Raw genomic sequence first — 18,479 nt, forward strand, 5'->3', positions numbered from 1 at the left:
CGAGACACTCATGCTACTACGAAAAGTTGCGACTTTAATAGATAAATTCTAAATCGTTTCACGACTAAAAAAGGAATTGTTGTTATGTATCCTCAAGAAACAAACAGGAACAAGAAATTCATTATTGATAATGTTTTTTTCTTTTGACTATTTTAACTGCAACTACGGTAACAAGACGGCAAATGCTGACAACAGCCTCCTTTTAAGACGTTTTGAATTTCTGAAAAAAACATAAAAACTCCATAGAAAAGGTGTTGCATCTTGAAAGGTAAGCTAGTTTCTTTAACACTTGTCGACACTCTATGAATGAAAACACTACATTTAAATAATTGAGAGAATACTACTTCTTCCCCTTTAAAAATAAAAAAGTTAAAAAGTTTCCGAGCGAATAAGATCTGATGATTTTCCGCCCATGAAGAAAATTAAACTTTAAAGCGATTAGTTTTGAGTTTTATATTCCTTGCCTAGATTTCGCATTTTATCATTTTCTGTCAAGAAATAAGATGGTAAAATTGACATGATATCACTAAATATCTAAATAACAGAGAACGCAATTTTTTTTTAATCGACAGATTCGAGACATGATATTTACATGACATTTTTTCAAACTTTTCGTCCATTTATAATGATGACATTCTCTTCATTACATCTCGAATTTTACGTGTGCGATGCAGCACATTGGACGTGAATGAGGCATAACTGATCGCCAAAGGTGACAAGAAACCTTTACATTCTGAAATTTGGCCAGAGCCTAAGGAAATTCAAATGGAATTGCTTTTTATTGACGTTCTACAACTTTCTACGAATTTTTGTGAGGTGCAAAGTTTTGAAATACTTTTCTTCTTTAATGTTGCGGATGAGAGACGCCAAACCAGTTTTTAATTAATCTAACCTAAAGTTTTGCGAATAAAAAAAAAACAACAAACAAAGCAAAACAAAACAACATTATTCAAGTAAACTAACAGTATTTAGTAGAGGGTCAAAAAAGGAATAGTCCCTTTGGCTCTATAAAGCCAATGCGGTGCACCTTTTTTTATATTTTCGCTGTTTCTCAGAATTTTTGTTCTGTCACTTAACAACGACTTTATGTAAATATCAAGGTTAGGTGTCCAAGATGGAAAAATCGAAGTCGCCCAAACTTTGTTACATTAAATCCCTTATAAAGCTCTTTTAGGAAATACAAGATTCGGTTTCTTGTATATGATATTTTCCAAAAATATAATTTTTTGAATTTTCACCTCCGAGAGGCCCTTATACTACCAAAAAATGTGTTTCGCATCCTCTCGTGGTGAACAGAAACGGAATCAAAAACCATGACTATTGCGATATAAGATAATTCTATGACCCTTCCATTGTATGAAAACTTTGTTGTAATTTCAAAATATTTCAATCTGAATTTTTAATTTGTTTTCATATCATGATAATCAGGTGAAAATAACCGTCTTGGTTTTCTGCTAAAAAATTAGTTTGGATGGAAGTGAGTTTTGAGATTTGCAAATGTGCTTTTTTAAAAGTGGATTGACGATTTGACACTTTACAAAATAGTAATTCTCTCTATTGGAGGCCAGAGGAAGTTTTAAGACTAAATTTCAAAGTCAAAAAATAAAACTCCTTTCTTGATTAGAAAACCAACTGTCAAAACCGAAAACAAGCATAACATCTCTTATGACGGAAAATAAAAGATAAATAGGCTCTTTGCAGGACTTAATCACGTGCTTGGATACCACATAGCAACGCACTGCTGGTGAGTAAGCAAACCCGCGTCCCGCTCATCGTGGCGATCAACTCAAGCGAAACGAACTTTGACATTTTGGTCGAAAACATCTCAAACGCTTGTTGTTTAAGAACGAAAAACGAGATTTATTGTGACTTTAGTTTCATCGAGCTTGAATTTCGCCTGATTTACCTTTGCTCTGGGAGTAAAGGCCAGCCAAAAGCCCAAGTATAAGACAAGATATGGTCGATTCCCCAAGAACGAGTGACGGTGAGTTTCTTTGTTAACAGTCGTATTTCAATCTTATAAACGTAATGTCGTTCGATACAGAAAACAGTTTCTAGTGTTAAGAATTACATTTGCTTGAATCCAGAAAATTATGATCTGTATTTCCGATTTTGCGTGTTGAATTCTTTTGAGTTCGTTGAACGCAACTAGTGTTCACACTCTCGCTCGTTTTCATTTTTGTCGCAACTGAGTGGCCAAATTCCCATCTTGGTATTTCGTAATCATAATATTTTCGCCAACCAATTGCGGATTCACAACTGACTACAATATTTTGTTCTGTTTTATAACCTGCCAGCAAGAAAAAACGTTGCTGTGCTTTGCATTGTTGTGTTCCACAATGTAAAAATGACACCCGTTACAACAGCTCGTTGTCTTTTCATCGTTTTCCTAAGAAAGACGAACAACTCAGAGCAGAGTGGATCGTAAAAATTCGACGCACATCGTGTAAATATCCAAGCTCAGCAAAAAACTTAAAGCCTTTGGTTGTGTGCCTGCAGCCAGATTCTTTCTGGGTATACGCTTCAACCTCAGAAAATGTAAGGTCAGGAAATACGGACAAGTCGGCATAAACAGCTAGAGGAAAGAAATAGTGGTCTATAGAAATATCACCTCCAATTCAATGTAATTCTTCTAGAATAAAGATAGCTGGCGTAAAACTTCGTTTCGTATTGATAACACAAGATAAAAACCAACAATGTATTATTATGAGTCAGTAATTTCCAAGACTGATAAAGCGAGCGAGAATGTAAACAACACTAGTTGTGTAGTAAATGGCTTGAACCCGGGGGTAACATGTGAGGGTGTAGTCTGATCGTCCGGGTGAGTGTAGACCTGAAAAGGACTGTTGTCGGTGGTAGTGACTGACGTTTCGACAACCCGTGCGGAAGTCATCAGCAGAGTCAAGTGAATGATTGTTGTCAGTAGAATGTTCTTATTCCAGTTCGTGTGAAATGATCGGTTGGTTTTGCCGTGATGTTATTGGCTGTAAGACTCAAATGACGTAAGTCGGTCGTGATTGGTCTGTTTCGATCTGTCAGTAAAGTTAGGTCGTTCTTTTTCGGTCGTTTGTGATGTTTATGTCGTGAATGAGTCGTTTGTATGGATCGGGTAGTTGTTGACATCTGTTTAGGGGAGTCTGTTCTAAGTTAATAAACCAGCTTACCAGAGTCAGTCGTTGAAAATAGTCAATGCTGTAGGTTAGGCATTGCGCAGAGTCCCAGTCAATGTTATGGTTGGTAAGTCGATGGTGTTCAGCAATGTGATTGCTGACATCACCTTTTCTCGTCGCCCGTCTGTGTTCAGTCAGTCTTGTTGTGAGGTTTCTGCCAGTCTCACCAATGTAGGAGGCTTGGCAGTCGGAACAATTGATCCTATAAATCGTTCCCTGTCTGTTCCTCGGTTCGTCTTTGTTTTTAACGTTGGTTAGTAACTGACGTAGTGTGGTGATGGGTTTGTGGGCGACGCGGATATTGAAGGGTAGTAAGATGCGCGAGATATTTTCAAACATGTCTTTTATGTACGATATGGTTGCTGTAGTCGTAGGGGTTGCCGTGTCGTTTGTTTCGGTAGTGGTAGTGGGTCGGTGAGTGTTTCGTCGGATGAAGTCGTTGCTGTAGTTGTTCTTCGTAAAAACACGATGAAGGTATTTGTTTTCGTCGGATAAGCTGTCTGCCGAGTGGCATGCTAGTTGTGCGCGTCGTGTTAGAGTTCTGATAGTTGTGGCTTTGTGTGATGTAGGGTTGTAGGATGACTCGTCTAGTAATCTGTCGGTGTGTGTCGGTTTCCTGTAAACTGTCGTCCGTAATGAGTTGTCGTTGTGGCTTACCAGGCAGTCTAGAAAAGGAAGTTTGCCATTTTCTTCGACTTCTCTGGTAAACTGTATGTCAGTGTTTTGTTTGTTAAGGTGGGGGTGGAATGCGTCAATTTCGTCGTGTAGAACGGCGGTGAATGTGTCGTCAACGTAACTTAGCCAAAGCGGTATCGTTTGTCGGCAAGTCGAAAGGGCGCGTTTCTCGATGTTCTGCATCACAATTTCTGCTATAACAACAGAAACTGGAGACCCTTACCGTTGTGCTGAAAGTGAGTAGACGTTAGGCAAACGTTTAGCAAGTCCATGATGTGAATTCCAGAGAATCACATGGTAGCGTCGCTTAGTAGTGGAAGGATAGCTATTACATAGAGCTCCAAAACGAACGCACAAGCACCACATGTAACAATCCCAAGTGTTTTAATTTTATGTGATACAAAATGGAACGTAGCCAGGTAGCGATAAATAAGGTAGTTGCTGAATACTTGGTGTGATTGCGATAACAAATGTGATATAATTATGTGTGTGTGGTTCAAACTAGAAGGTAACAGAAAACGAAACGAAGCTAATTAATTGACCTACAAAACGATGACACAGCACAGTGACCTATTCTTGAAATCAGCTGAACTAATAATGAAAGAAAAGATAAACTAAATCGAGCATAAACAATATAGGTAACTTGCTTTGGTAGAGCTCCTAGCGTACTTGAAAAGCGCGGGTAGCGGAGTAGACAAAACAATTTTACACTGAGTAGCGGAGCGCACGACCTCTTGCCAGCGATCAAAAAATGGTTCTCTCTTTGTCGCAAGCCCGTAATATGAGCGAATGACTGACATAACTTGCGTAACATTTTCACACCAGTTACAGTAATCGACAAATAGCGCTATTTATTGCTTAAATAGCGCTATCTACTGCGAGGATCGTGCATCATACGTATCTAATACCGCAGTTCAAAATATATGAACTTCATATATTTCATTGTATCCAAAAATAAACCGTAACGTAGATAAACATTAACTAAGCATAGACAATAGGCGGTTAAGCAATAATCTAAAGGACAAAGAAAATAAATAGCGTTTCACAACTAACACATAATGTCGTCTGTCGATAGCGGTATTTGGTCAGTAGATTGTCGGATTGCAGTCTCAGTGCATTGTAATGCCAATTGACGGGCGACGAGGAAAGGTAATGTCAGCAATCACATTGCTGAACACCATCGACTTACCAACCACAACATTGACTGGGACTCTGCACAATGCCTAACCTACAGCATTGACTATTTTCAGCGACTGACTCTGGTAAGCTGGTTTACTAACTTAGAACAGACTCCCCTAAACAGATGTCAACAACTACCCGATCCATACAAACGACTCATTCACGACATAAACATCACAAACGACCGATAAAGAACGACATAACTTTACTGACAGATCGAAACAGACCAATCACGACCGACTTACGTCACTTGAGTCTTACAGCCAATAACATCACGGCAAAACCAACCGATCATTTCACACGTACTGGAATAAGAACATTCTACTGACAACAATCATTGCGGTTTTCACCTGCCTGGTACATATTTATTTTGCTCACATTTGTCTTGTGGCCCGGCCAAACTCATGCAACATTTGAATGCAACCACTTGCGACAGTGTTGTGCGCGAAGTGTTGCGCACGTTTGGTCACCCTGTGGCAACTTTCAGGCACGCCTTCAATTTTTTCGGCACGACTTCAACTTTCTGGCACACCTTCAATTTTCTTGTAAGACTCTATCATTCTGGCACGCCTTCAATTTTTTTCCGGCACGAATTTTACTTTGTAGCATGACGTCAGCTTTCAGCAATTCTTTTTCACTGGTATTTTTTTGACTTGCGCGAGAGGAATCGCCGAATAGGAGGAACTGTTCGTAGTCTGTTAGATGACGGGTAAAACGCTTCAGGATTTTTATTTAAAAAACGGAGAATACCTGTAATCAGGAGCTTCTGGATTTCAGTTTAAAAGTTTTTTTTTCTCGGTCAATATGACCAGATCATTTCTTTCAAAGTTTTCTTTACATAAGAATCTTTTTACTTAGCATTTAGAACCAATATTTCTGGGTGGATATTTTTCATACTTGTATATACATTATTCTTAGGTCGCGTAAAGCGTTTGGAATTCATCAGGAGAACACAATAAAGAGTTATTACATCAAAAAAGGATTACAATATCATGGGTGAAGCATATCAAATTCATAATTCGACAGACGCTGAAAGATCCTTTAAAACTCAAATATTTGAATAAAGCTCAATAAGCGTTTTTCTGTTCTTCTTAACATTGTGTAAATTTTGTTCTTACAAAATAAAACTGTGAAGCAATAGTTTAATGTGGATGAGATATGATTGCTATATGTCTTTATCTAGTACACAATCAATCTTTTTAGAGAAAAACGACATTTTTTCCTTTCAAGATAAGCTCTCACAATGTTCTCACGTGGTCTCATTTTCAATGTTTTCAGATTCAGCACAAGAAAATAAGTATGTGGTGGCTGTTCCGCCATTTGAGATTTGCCCTTTTCACCTCTGTCATGGAGCTTGTCACAGCTATTGATCAATGCGGGACAGAAGTAAGCATAGAAGGAATGGCTCTCAAGCGCTCTGTCTTTAAAAGATGGTCAGTGGCGGCTCCTCACCTCTGCCATGTCAATTGTGGACAAGAGATCAGGTGCCAAAGCTATAATTACGATCGAAAATACCAGATATGTGAACTCAATAACCGCACCAAGGAGGCGAGACCAGAGAATTTCCTTTCAGCCCCTGGATGGTTTTACATCCGGCGATTAAACGGCAGAGGTAAGAAATCAAAAGTCTATGTATTTCGGTTTCTTCTCACTTGATAACACTTAGAATATGAAGAAAATAAAATAATTGTCTTTATCATATGACCCGTCCGACCCCGCTCGCGCAATTCCATAGAAAACCATACTAAAAGCTGACGTGTGCATGGCCGGACGGGTTGACGTGCGTCGGTCCGGAAAAAAAGCCGCCCTGCTGCCCTCGCGTATCTTTGTTGAAAAAACTTAAAAGAAAGAGAAATGAGAAAAAAGGTCTCGTTTTTCAAGGAACTGCGAATTTCTTGTTCTGACTTGAAAAATAAAGGAAAAATTGTAGTTGCTGAGTTTTTTTTGTGCTTGTGTGGCAGTGTGCTCGTCTATCGCGTCCTATTTTAGGTTGAAATATTCAACACTAAGTCGTCATTTTATAAAATGCTTATTGACTGAGTTTGGTCGGGCCGGTCATAAGGCACGGACCTCGCTGCACTTGGTCCTTACGTCATGACCTTGAACCAAATATTTTTCCGTGCGGCCCTCTCACTTAGTCAATAAGTATATATATCATTGCAGCTCCCTTAGGCTCTATCCCTGAATTACCGGCGATGTCTTGTCAAGAAATAAAAGCGAGTGAAGGTAAACACACCATAAGCGGCAAGTATTGGCTGGATCCAACAGAGAAAGGGAAGGCACAACTGATTTATTGCGACATGGTTAACGAAGGTAAGTCCCATAAGTTTTGTTTGAATTGTTTTAGTTTGCACGGAGTTGTCAGTATCACGAGAGTATTATAAACTATACTGTCGTTATCACAGTGGTTACTTTTTGAGTTACTTTATGTTATCAATAGAGGCTGATAGTTTCGAAAGAAACTGTTTGGGGCTGCGTCGGTGGGAGTAACGAAATAATTTGGATATATCAACAAAGTTGAAATGGTAAATTGGCCACCGTAATGATTACAAAAGCTGACGTTTCGAGCGTTAGCCCTTCGTCGGAGCGAATAGAGGAATTGTGGGTTGTGTGTGCTTTTAAAGGCAGAAAATGGAGCTACGTTATTGGTGGGTGCATGGCAACGAGAAAAACATGAATAAATTAGTGGAATGAAAAGCGTTCATTGATTCCTGTGGGATCATCTTTCAAACCGGCAGTCTCAATCCCACAGGGATCAATGAACGCTTTTCATTCCACTAATTTATTCATGTTTTTCCGTTGCCATGCACCCACCAATAACGTAGCTCCATTTTCTGCCTTTAAAAGCACACACAACCCACAATTCCTCTATTCGCTCCGACGAAGGGCTAACGCTCGAAACGTCAGCTTTTGTAATCATTACGGTGGCCAATTTACCATTTCAACTTTGTTGATATATCCAAATTATTATGTTATGAATAGTTATCAGTATCATGAAAGTATTATGAATTATGCATGTGCTTTCATTAATATCTCCATCGTAATATTTGGTTTGGATCAGTTCCAGTGTGGATGCCTCTCGTAATTAAGTTGCTCTAACTTAGTCACTGTTTCTCTTTCTAAACTCTAGATATGGATGAATGTAAATATAACATCAGCGACTGCGACGTGAATGCAAATTGTACTAACACATATGGTTCTTACAACTGCACATGTAAAGTGGGATACACCGGCGATGGACACTCATGTTCAGGTAACTTTGAAGATGGTCTAGTGGATAAATGCTTCAGCATTTTTTTTTGGTGTATCGTCTCATAACCTTATACAGCAGTACCCATGTAAGTTTTCGTACAGTTACCATGGTCTACATCCGGCTTGTTTCAAAGCTGTTGTGTTGATAGATCTGGTAAAAAAATTCTGCTAAAAAATATGAACAACATATTGTATACCTGTACTTGTCACCCCGAAATTACAGGAAATGGACGCAACTGTATAGGTACTAGATTCCTTTCTTTTTGAAACCCCTGATATCAGAAAGATAAGTACTATCATCTTTGCAAGACTTGTTTTACTAGCATGCCTTACAGATAATAGCGATGAGTGTAGGCCTGAAGACAATGTTGACAATGGCAGAAATGTTTTAAATAAACATTCCGTGATAAAAACTCTTAATGAAACAAATGTATTAGTCATGAAATATATCAACTGGTAGAAGACAGACTAGATGATTACTAATGGGGAAGAGCCACGGATGTGAAGTCGAGGGAATCGTAAAAAAATCTGGTGCATGCATCTAGAACTCAATTTTTTTTTGTTATGTTTATGATTTTACAGATATTGACGAGTGTAAAGGAAACAATTCTTGTCACGTGAACGCTAGCTGCGCAAACAACACTGGATCACATTTATGTGAATGTTACCCTGGATATACTGGAAATGGACAAAATTGTACAGGTGAATTGAATCTCTGTGTTATCAAATATTGATCAAAATATTCCAGCAAGACGCGTTGACGACAATGCCGCGCCATTCAGCCAAGTTACAAGGGAATTCGAAAATATATCAGTTAGACTAGTTTTAGTTTATGCAGCCGTCAGGACCTCTAGAGTTATGTTCCTGACTTGTAAATGAAACATTTTAATAACTGATACATTGTTATTTTGCTTTGAACTTGGGAGTTAAGTCAGTATACCAAGAGCAGAATCAGTTTATACAAAGTTTTTTTCACCTTAAACCTTCCTTTTTGTTTAAATGTTTTCTACTTGCAATGTTTTCTTTCGACGAATCAAATTCGATATCGATGAATGCGAAGGTGGCAATAACTTCTGTGACGAAAATGCGTACTGCTCCAATGCTTTGGGTCTTACAATTGCACCTGCAAAGTTGGATTTACTAGAGATGGACACATGTTCAGATAAAAAGAAAACTTACCGTCATCTCGAGGTGCAATACTCAATTCTTTTCGCTCAAAGACAATAGAGATTTCAAAAGAAAAAAAAAAACTGGTTTGCTTAACTTAATTCCTAGTCATCCACGATATTTTTTTGTCCAAAGAGTTACGTTGAAGTTATCGATGAGTGCGGTAATGTAAATCATGCTTGTGATATGAAAGCCAACTGTACCAACACTAAGGGCTCTCGTAACTGCACCTTATAATCGCACATGCAAGGAAGGATACAGTGGAGATGGATGGTCATGCGAGGGTAATTCAGATTAGCCTCACTAGCCGAAACTATATAATTACTATCGACTTAGTAGCTGTTACTTCTTGGATTTTTGAATGCTGTTCCATCTATGAGATAATAATGGCATTATACCGATGGCAACTCATGTGGACACTTCTCTAGCTAGCATTAATTTTACGAAACTCACCGAAGTCGCCTATTTTGTTCGTAGATCACGGCTGATATACTTTTCAGCGATATAATTTTGTTCGTTTATTCCTGTATTCCTGTGCTTGTTTGTTTTTTGGGCTTTTTGCTTCTATTGAATTGCCACGACATCCCTTTTACTTCCAGATATCGATGAGTGCAGTAACGGAGACCATCTCTGTGACGTTAATGCGAACTGTACCAACACTGACGGTTCCCACAACTGCACCTGCAGGGAAGAATACATCGGAGATGGACAGTCATGCCAAGGTACGAGCGAATAATGAATCAGAAATATGACTTCGATCGCACGCTACATCATAGTAGCCTTAGCATTAAACAAAGCATCGTTAGCAGGAACTATTAGGGACTTTAAGCAAACCATGACGGCTACGGCAACGAGAACGTGGAAAAACAATAGATCTAATTGGCAGAACAATAGCCCAGCACGTACGTTTTAAAACTTTGTACATTTCTTAGCCGTCCTTTGCAAAACAACAACGTGAAATCACCAAAATTTGCGTCGTCTGTGGAGCTAAACCGCGGCGGAAAATTATTTTAATTTACATTTTGAACTCAACGCTACTTTTATGCGTTATGTTGCGTTTAAGGTCTGCCGCCCTATGAGACGGTAAACACATCCATCCATTTTCGAAATTCTAACTAAAAGTAGAAACTCATTTTTTAATCGACGTCTTCCGTGGCGTTACCGTCCTGATTGCTTAAAGTCCCTATTATCTTATTAAGTGCTACGTGTTGCATTTTAAGCAGCCTTACCCATGTATGTTTATGCAAGGTTCACCATGATCTACATTTTGCCTGTTTCAGAGCCATTATAGTGGTGGGTTAAAAATAATTGTGATAAAATGTTCGTTTACAATATCTAACTCGTAAAACACAAAAAGGAGAAACCGTTGTTTTATCCTTTGCAGTGATTAATAGCATCGCACGATTCACATTCTTTATCCACTTTAAGGCAACAAAAATGAAAAAAGTGCAAAATATATTTATGGCGTCTCAAGTATTGACGAATGTAAAGGAAATCACTCTTGTCACCTTAATGCTACCTAAGCGAACGGCAACGGATCATACGTTTGTACTTGTAAGCCCGAATGTACTGGAAATGGAAGCAATTGTACAGGTATGTAATGTATTACATTTGTGAACCATCACATTCGAGAGAAAAGTAATATCATACGTGCCCAAAGTGTATACTTATCACATCATACTTTTCCAGATAGAAAAGGAAACACATGTGGGCCTGTTGGTGTGGCAGACAACAACACAATTCCAGATGCCAGAATGACAGCAAGCAGTGTGTTTCTTATGAGTGATGATTTTTATGCTTCCTACCTCGGCCGACTGAAAGAAACCAGGGGACGAGGAGCGTGGTGTCCTAAGACTAAATTTAATAGAACCGACTACCTTCAAGTAGATATGAGTTCAGTGCTGTCTGTTTGTGCTGTGGCTACTCAAGGAGGAGAGGAACTTTTGGAATGGACTACCAGCTATAAACTGCGCCTATCCATTGACGGTTTAACTTGGAACACCTACGAGGAGACGAATAAGACAAAGGTTTGGAAGTACCAGTAAATAAAGCGTTGATTTGATCAACAACTATCAGTAATGGTTATAGGACAAGGGGAATCCAATTTGGTCCGTGAATAACGTGAGTGAGTTACAACATTGTATCACTGCAAGCAAGAGTGTGAATTGTTGTTATTCACGAGTACAGTATGCATATGGTTATTTTACGGTGGGACAGAAAGTCTTGTGACCAGTGAACCAGAAATATTGCACAGCTGGAGAAACAAAATAGCCATCTGTTAAATGCATTAAAAAAAGAACCACATGTCTAAAAGGTTTGGAAAGCACTACAATTGACATGTTTTAGTAAAAATGAAAGAGTTTGTGGCGAATACGGATAGTTTGCAAGCAGATATAAAGCTATGGAATTCGTGCCATCTTTAACATTTTCTATGAGTATAGGAGGGTGTATAAACGAGCGATCAAAACAAGAAAAGTGACAGAAAATTTTACTCCGTTTAGAAAATTCCGGCTGCAACAAAAAAGCACAACATTATGTTAATGATGTGAGCTGTTGAGACATGGTCAGATGCCCCCTCCATCCCCTCCCTCCCCTCCTTCACCTACAAGTACCTCCCTGTTTAAATGGAATTTAGAATTGGTGGACTACAACAAGGTGCTCAGTTTCTTTCTTTTTTTTTTTTTTCGGTTTTCTTTATTCTAGGTCTTTCAAGGAAACTCAGATAGAACAAGCATCGTGAGGCATTCACTTAGAACTGACTTCAAAGCCAGATATGTTCGGTTTTATCCCGTCTCACACCATAACCATCCCTGTTTGAGGGTGGAAATATACGTGCTTAAGTAATGCATGAAAGATTTCTATTGGAAAAAAAGTATGTACGCATGGTGCACAGTAGGAAAATAAACATCACCAAAAAACTAAAAAAACTTTTTAAATCTAATCTCTACACACCTTTCGCTGCAGCATAATAAAACAGTTACACAGGATAAACGTGAAGTGGAAAAGGTATTCCAGAACTGTGTTGAAAGTTGTGTTTAGTCACTGTCGCTTATTAATTCTGCATTATCGTTGCTATCGGTGTGAGTTTTCTCAATTTTCCGATAAGTTGATAGCTTATGCAAACAATATCAGAAGATACAGAGGACTCGAGAGTAAGCGCGAATAACTGCAACTTAAAGGCGGAGTAGTCAGTCCAGCCAATAACAAAACAGATCTGTGGCAGAGCAACGCCATATTGGAGCATTAATGTATCAACAACAGTGCTCTAAGACATATCAGTAACAAGTCACTATACCACAACATTAGCGACGGGTAGCTATTCAAACGTCGTTGCCTGATGAAGACAAGCAGCACTTAAGCATTGGTAGAGACGCAATTTGCCCTGGATAGCATGTCTCCACAAATAATATATGATCTTTATAATGAGAAAAAAGGTTGCACTTAACGTTCATTTACTGTCTAAGATCAGCTTTTCGAAGCACTTGGTAATAATTAATGAATTAAAACGTATCAGATGACATGCGTAATTCCCATGGAGAAAGGTAGAGGGTGGTGCTATATATGCTAATTAATATGTACTTTGAAAGGTTTTGCACCATTTCGTCTGGAATCACTTGTGATGATTATCTTAGAAATAGAAATATCGCAACAAACGAAAACCGAGAACAACTTTCAAACTAAGTTAAGTTATAACTTTTGCAGGGATAACTCTTGGGTCGACAATAATAAATAATGTCAAATAAGATAATAAAAAGAAAAACGACCAAAGAAGAAACAAACAAGGGAGAAAAAAAAAAAGAAAATACGAACCGCCTCCCGGTTAGCTCAATGGGTAGAGCGCCGGACTGTTGTGCGGGAGGTCGTGAGTTCAAATCCGGCCGGACCAACACGCAGGGTCTTTAAATAACTGAGAAGAGAGTGCTGCTTTTGTAATAATATCTGCAAATGGTTAGACTTTCTAGTCTTCTCGGATAGGGACGATAAATGGAGGTCCCGTCTCACAAGGCCCTTGTATGTGATAAAAAAATTTGTGGGACGTTAAAGAACTCACACACTGTTCGAAAAGAGTAGGGCACGTAGTGCCTGGTGTTGTGGTCTATCTTTGTGTAGTGTCTATCAAATTGATTGGGGGGTACTGCGCCTTTGAATATTGTATAGAATGGGCGCAATATAAATAAGGAATTCATTCATCAACCCCCGGCCTGAAACCTAGTGTTTCTTTTAGCAACAACGGCACTGCATAGTAGCATGCAAATTGAATCAGAAATCTTCAGATCTATCAGTAATTTAATCATTATGATTGGTAGCTAATTCTCAAATCGCCAACACAAGAAATTAGATTTAATTCACTTCAAATCTTCATGAAAATGAACCTTACATGATGCAGGCCAGAGAAATCGGGATAAAACTGTGCATAATTTGGGAACACTCAGAACCTGATGCGATTGTAATTTAGAATAGTAGTCTGTTTTAAAACGATGATCTTTCAAGCTGGGTTGATCTTGAATATCGCTGTTAGAAAATATACCACTAGAGCATACATGTATTAAAACACTAAAGGTAATGTTAGTTTCTTCAAGTTGCTTTTGTGTTTCATATAGGTCAATATAAGTAACATAAGTATTGTTAACAATGCTAGTTTTTTTTTTGTATATTTTAGATTAAAAACCTATTAAAGAGAATTACTGGACTTTATCAGGAATCATCGTGGAATATAAACTTTATATATAACTTTAATTTTTTCAGTTTTGCGTCGAAATTGATTGTTACCCATTACAGGTCAAAGTTGAATCCTCATGACGAGCTTTGCTCTGGATAAAAAATCCTCACCGGGAAAGCCTAAAATGATCCATAGGTCTGTCAAGGTAAAGCGGGAGGACTCCACGAGCAAGTGAAGGAGAGGCGTTTAGCTTCAAATGTGAAATTAATTAAAGTTAACAATGAAAATATTTCCAGGCGCGAGGATCCATGCTGCTTGTGCGTTAACAGTGTTAAATTAGGACTCTCTCGCACAATTTTCACTGTTGTATAATGATTCGGTGGCGGGAACGGCCCAGCTAAGCCTAGATGTGTCATGACATTTGAGGATGGCCTGATTATACCGCGAAACGTGACTACCAAGTAACGTGCGTTGTACCCGGCATGTTTTAACCGTGATCTATAGGCTTGGGACACAAAAAGGGCTCTTATCTGTTCTGCTAAGACAATGCCAAAGTTAAATTGTGACAGCTAAATACTCTGATCAGACCTTTGACTCTGAGTCACGGACCAGTCAGCATGGAGGCCGGTGAGCTGCTCGGCAAGGAACTTGTTTTCATTCAGGATATTAAAGTGGCTGAAGTTACTTTTATGATTATCTTTAATAAATTAAAGAAATCGAAATCCGCTACAACAACAACATTGACTTTATTTTTTTTTCTTTAAATTAAAGAAATAAAGGCTTTTGTAGCCCGCAGTTAGCAAAGCTATTCTAGGCTGGCTACCTAAACAGACACTGTATAGGCTCTCACACATACACACACACACACACACACACACACACACACACACACACACGCACGCACGCACGCACACACACACGCAACAATGAAATATATAAATAAATGCGCAAATAAAAATAAATAATAAATAATAGTAGTGATAATCATGTTAAAGGTTTTAACTGGGCCAGTCACACAAGGGAGTTTTTAACAGGTCAAAGAGAAAGCTAATCAGTTGAAATACAAATATAAGCTAGAAAGGTCAAGGTAGCGCAAGTCAACATTCATCTCCTCAATTTCAAGAATTTTCCAAAAGCAAGTGAGTTAGCTCACGTTTAAAAGGTGCTTTCCTTAGCTTACGAATTTCAGGGGGGATGCCATTCCATATTTCGCACCAACTCTAGAAAAGGAAAACAACTGATGATTTGTTCTCGCCTGTTTTATATAAAAGCTTCCAGCTACTGAGAAACGAGTAGACTAGGAATGAACCTGTTCAGAGTGAGTAAAAAGTTCAGAAAGATTGGGAGGAGCACAGCGATTTTTGATATCATGTAACAGAGAGGCAACCAATTTGAAGTAAAGCATTTTTATCGGTAGAATTCCCGAACTACTAAAAAGAGGAGCACTGTGAGATGTATAATCGAAAAAGTACATTAGACGAAGAACCCGCTTTTGTAAAATGACGATTTTCTTTAGATGAGTATTCGCGGCTTGGCCCCAAGCAACGAGACCATAGGAAATATACGGTTCAATGAGCGAGCGGTAAATGTTTATAATAGTAGTGAGCGGTACCAAGTGTCTTAGCCTTGCAGTAATACCGATACCTTTGCTTATTTTCGTGGAAATGTAGTTAATATGGTGCTTCCAGGAGAGATTACCGTCAATTAGAACACCTAGGTATTTAACATATGTCTTACGTTCAAGAGATACCAATTGCTCCGAGTTATTATCAAGTATTTTAAGGTTTACTTATCGGTATAGTTTGTGTTGATAAGGATGACAAATAACGAAATTAGATTTAGATACGTTAAGAGATAATTTATTTGAATTCAGCCATTCACACAACTTTAATTACTCTTCATTGACGACAACTTCAAGTTTGTTTAGATCTTTTTCTGCATATAGTAAATTGGTATCATCAGCAAATAGGTAAAAGTCAAACTTTTTAGAGGAACGATGCATGTCATTGAAATAAATTAAGAAAAGAAGCGGACCAAGTACAGAACCTTGAGGGACTCCACACACTATTCTCTCTTTGTTAGAGACAATAGAACCGCTTTGGGTTGATTGCATCCTGACAGACAAGTATGACGAGAACCAGTCATTAATCAATCCTCTAATTCCATAGTGGTGTAATTTATGCAACAAAATCAAATGATCAACCGTGTCGAAGGCCTTTTTCAAGTCAATGAAAATGCCACAGGAGTATAATTTTTTATCAATGTTGTTTTGAATTGTATTTAGAATATCCAGAATTGCATGTTGAGTTGAGCAGTTCTCTCTAAATCCATATTGCGATGTGAAAGACCTGATAGCGAGATTTTAAAGATGGAGAATGGATGATGCAAAATTGAGAGTAGTGGTCACTTATATCTGAGACAATGTTGCCGCTGAAGAGTTTAAAGCCAATTCTGTTATCAAGAATATTGTCAATAAGTGTGGCAGAATTATTATGGACTCTTGTAGGCTTATCAATTGCTGGAAAAAAAGGAGTAACTTTGGAGGGACAGCAGAAAGTTATGAGAAAAATCACAGGTTTCAGATTTGAGGAGATCAATGTTGAAGTCGCGCATGACATATATCGGTTTATTAGTAGAGCTTAGTCTTTCTATTGTCATATCGAAATATGTTTGAAATTGTTCAAGAGAAGTATGTTACCGATAGATTACACCACATATAACAGTTTTACCTTTTAAGAATTCGAGTTCAATCCATAAGGCCTGGAAAGCCTCGTTAGAGGTTTTTTCGAGGACTGTGTAATTTAAACTGGCGTCAACATACATACTGACACCTCCACAAGAAAGAGGAATTGGCACCTGTTCGAATTGGTAATTAGGTATATGTGGATTAAAGTCTATTCTGGCCGAATTTGTAATTTGTAATTAATTGCTGTAGGGGAATTTGTGCGAAGAGGCACGGTTCAAAACTGTTTCATTCTACTTTTGCATGATAACCTGTGGAACTTTCGTTAATGGGCGGCAATTACTCTCGGCAGTTGAGTGATCATAAATATTTAAATCGATGTTCTTAAGAGAACCTGAGCCCGTGAGAATTCTTCTTGCCTTCCTCCTCGACAAGAAATATTAAGGGCGAAGTGCGACATATCATTGATTCATAAGAAAGTATAACTCTTCATGATTAATTAAAGACGACACCGCGTCCAAATTACAAAAGAAAAGAGAGTACATTTTCTTTGCGCCCAGGACACGCCATATTAGCTTACAAAACAATAAAGAAGAGCCGGGTTTTGAACACGAAAGACTGGGCCGAGTTTCTAAAAGCGCGATTACTGCAGAGTATAACTGCCAATCAGAGGGTCTCAAAGGGGTGATAGCTTTCACAGGTGACGGTTACGATTTGGGCCATTTTACAACCAACAGTTAATATCATTCTATTATTGTCACTAGAAGTCTTTTTTGCAGTTAATTTCTTTTTACGACGAACGTTTACAATTTGTCAATTTCTACGCCTATTGGCCGAATTGGTTAGCCGTTTTACGCTGAATCGGTTAGCCCCAGTAAAGGTAGATATCTTAAAACTCCAACAATCCCTTAGGAAAAGCCACTTAGTGTCCTCGAGCATGAAAAACGCAAATGACTAAGGAGTCATCGACTTTCCGGCAAGTTTGCATCTGGTTGCAATTGGTTAAAAGAAAAATCAAAGAAATTCTCGATCACTTAAGCTCACCATATGAAATTTCCTTTATGTCACCGGCGTTCACAGGCTGGCGATATTAAAAAACAGGTGCCACCTTCATTTAAATTGAAATTCATCTTTTTCAGTGGAGAAGTTCAATCGCTGATGTGTGAAGAAGAACAAGATACATCAAACATACAATTGATCTGCGCACAATTTACCTGAATAAGAGGTTTAGTGGCGAATAAATGTCAAAATGAATCCAATAAGTGATTGCCGTGGTTGTAAAAATTGGGGGCAGAGTCTCTCATATCTTCGTTGTGCTTTACAATGAGATTCTAACTTCACTAGCATAGAGCGAATTGCACCATCTCTTTTTGTCTCTTGGATTTACGTCCACGCATGCTCACTTCGAATTACTATCATAGACCATCATGATATTCAAGATTTTTACAAAGTGACGCTCTGTTATGAGGAAACTTGAACTTCTCTCTCTTTAGTCAATTCTCTTTCGAACCACTTCTTGAGGTGTCACGCAACGCCTCTGGGCGATGCGAGACATCTTGAGGAATGGCAGCGAAGAACCTAATCTCTTTTGAGCATGCGGTGTTGATTTTGTCGTAAAGTCGATTCGAGTGCCCCTATCCTATTCTATCTTACCCTGCTCCCCTGGGAGAAACACCAGCGTGGTTTCCGTAAA

The 18,479-nt window shown here is 38.5% G+C and overlaps 2 protein-coding genes across 2 annotated transcripts in view; both read left to right on the plus strand.

Moving 5' to 3' along the window:
- The window catches only part of LOC111346636 (uncharacterized), an 84,593-nt gene that overhangs the window by 55,887 nt on the left and 10,227 nt on the right, over window positions 1–18,479 (plus strand). Inside the window, exons 7-9 of the mRNA XM_088751161.1 lie at window positions 8,155–8,277; window positions 8,859–8,978; window positions 10,043–10,165. Coding sequence (XP_088607287.1) covers window positions 8,155–8,277; window positions 8,859–8,978; window positions 10,043–10,165 — 366 coding nt within the window. The remainder of the gene's footprint in view (window positions 1–8,154; window positions 8,278–8,858; window positions 8,979–10,042; window positions 10,166–18,479) is intronic.
- Window positions 5,644–7,443, plus strand: LOC148739437 (uncharacterized). The gene is made up of 3 exons (XM_088747944.1): window positions 5,644–6,636; window positions 7,188–7,337; window positions 7,430–7,443. Exons 1-3 carry the CDS (start codon window positions 6,324–6,326, stop codon window positions 7,441–7,443), a joined length of 477 nt encoding a protein of 158 aa, XP_088604070.1. The 5' UTR covers window positions 5,644–6,323.

Source organism: Stylophora pistillata, chromosome 2, assembly GCF_964205215.1.
Source record: "Stylophora pistillata chromosome 2, jaStyPist1.2, whole genome shotgun sequence".
NCBI classification, from domain to species: Eukaryota; Metazoa; Cnidaria; class Anthozoa; order Scleractinia; family Pocilloporidae; genus Stylophora; species Stylophora pistillata.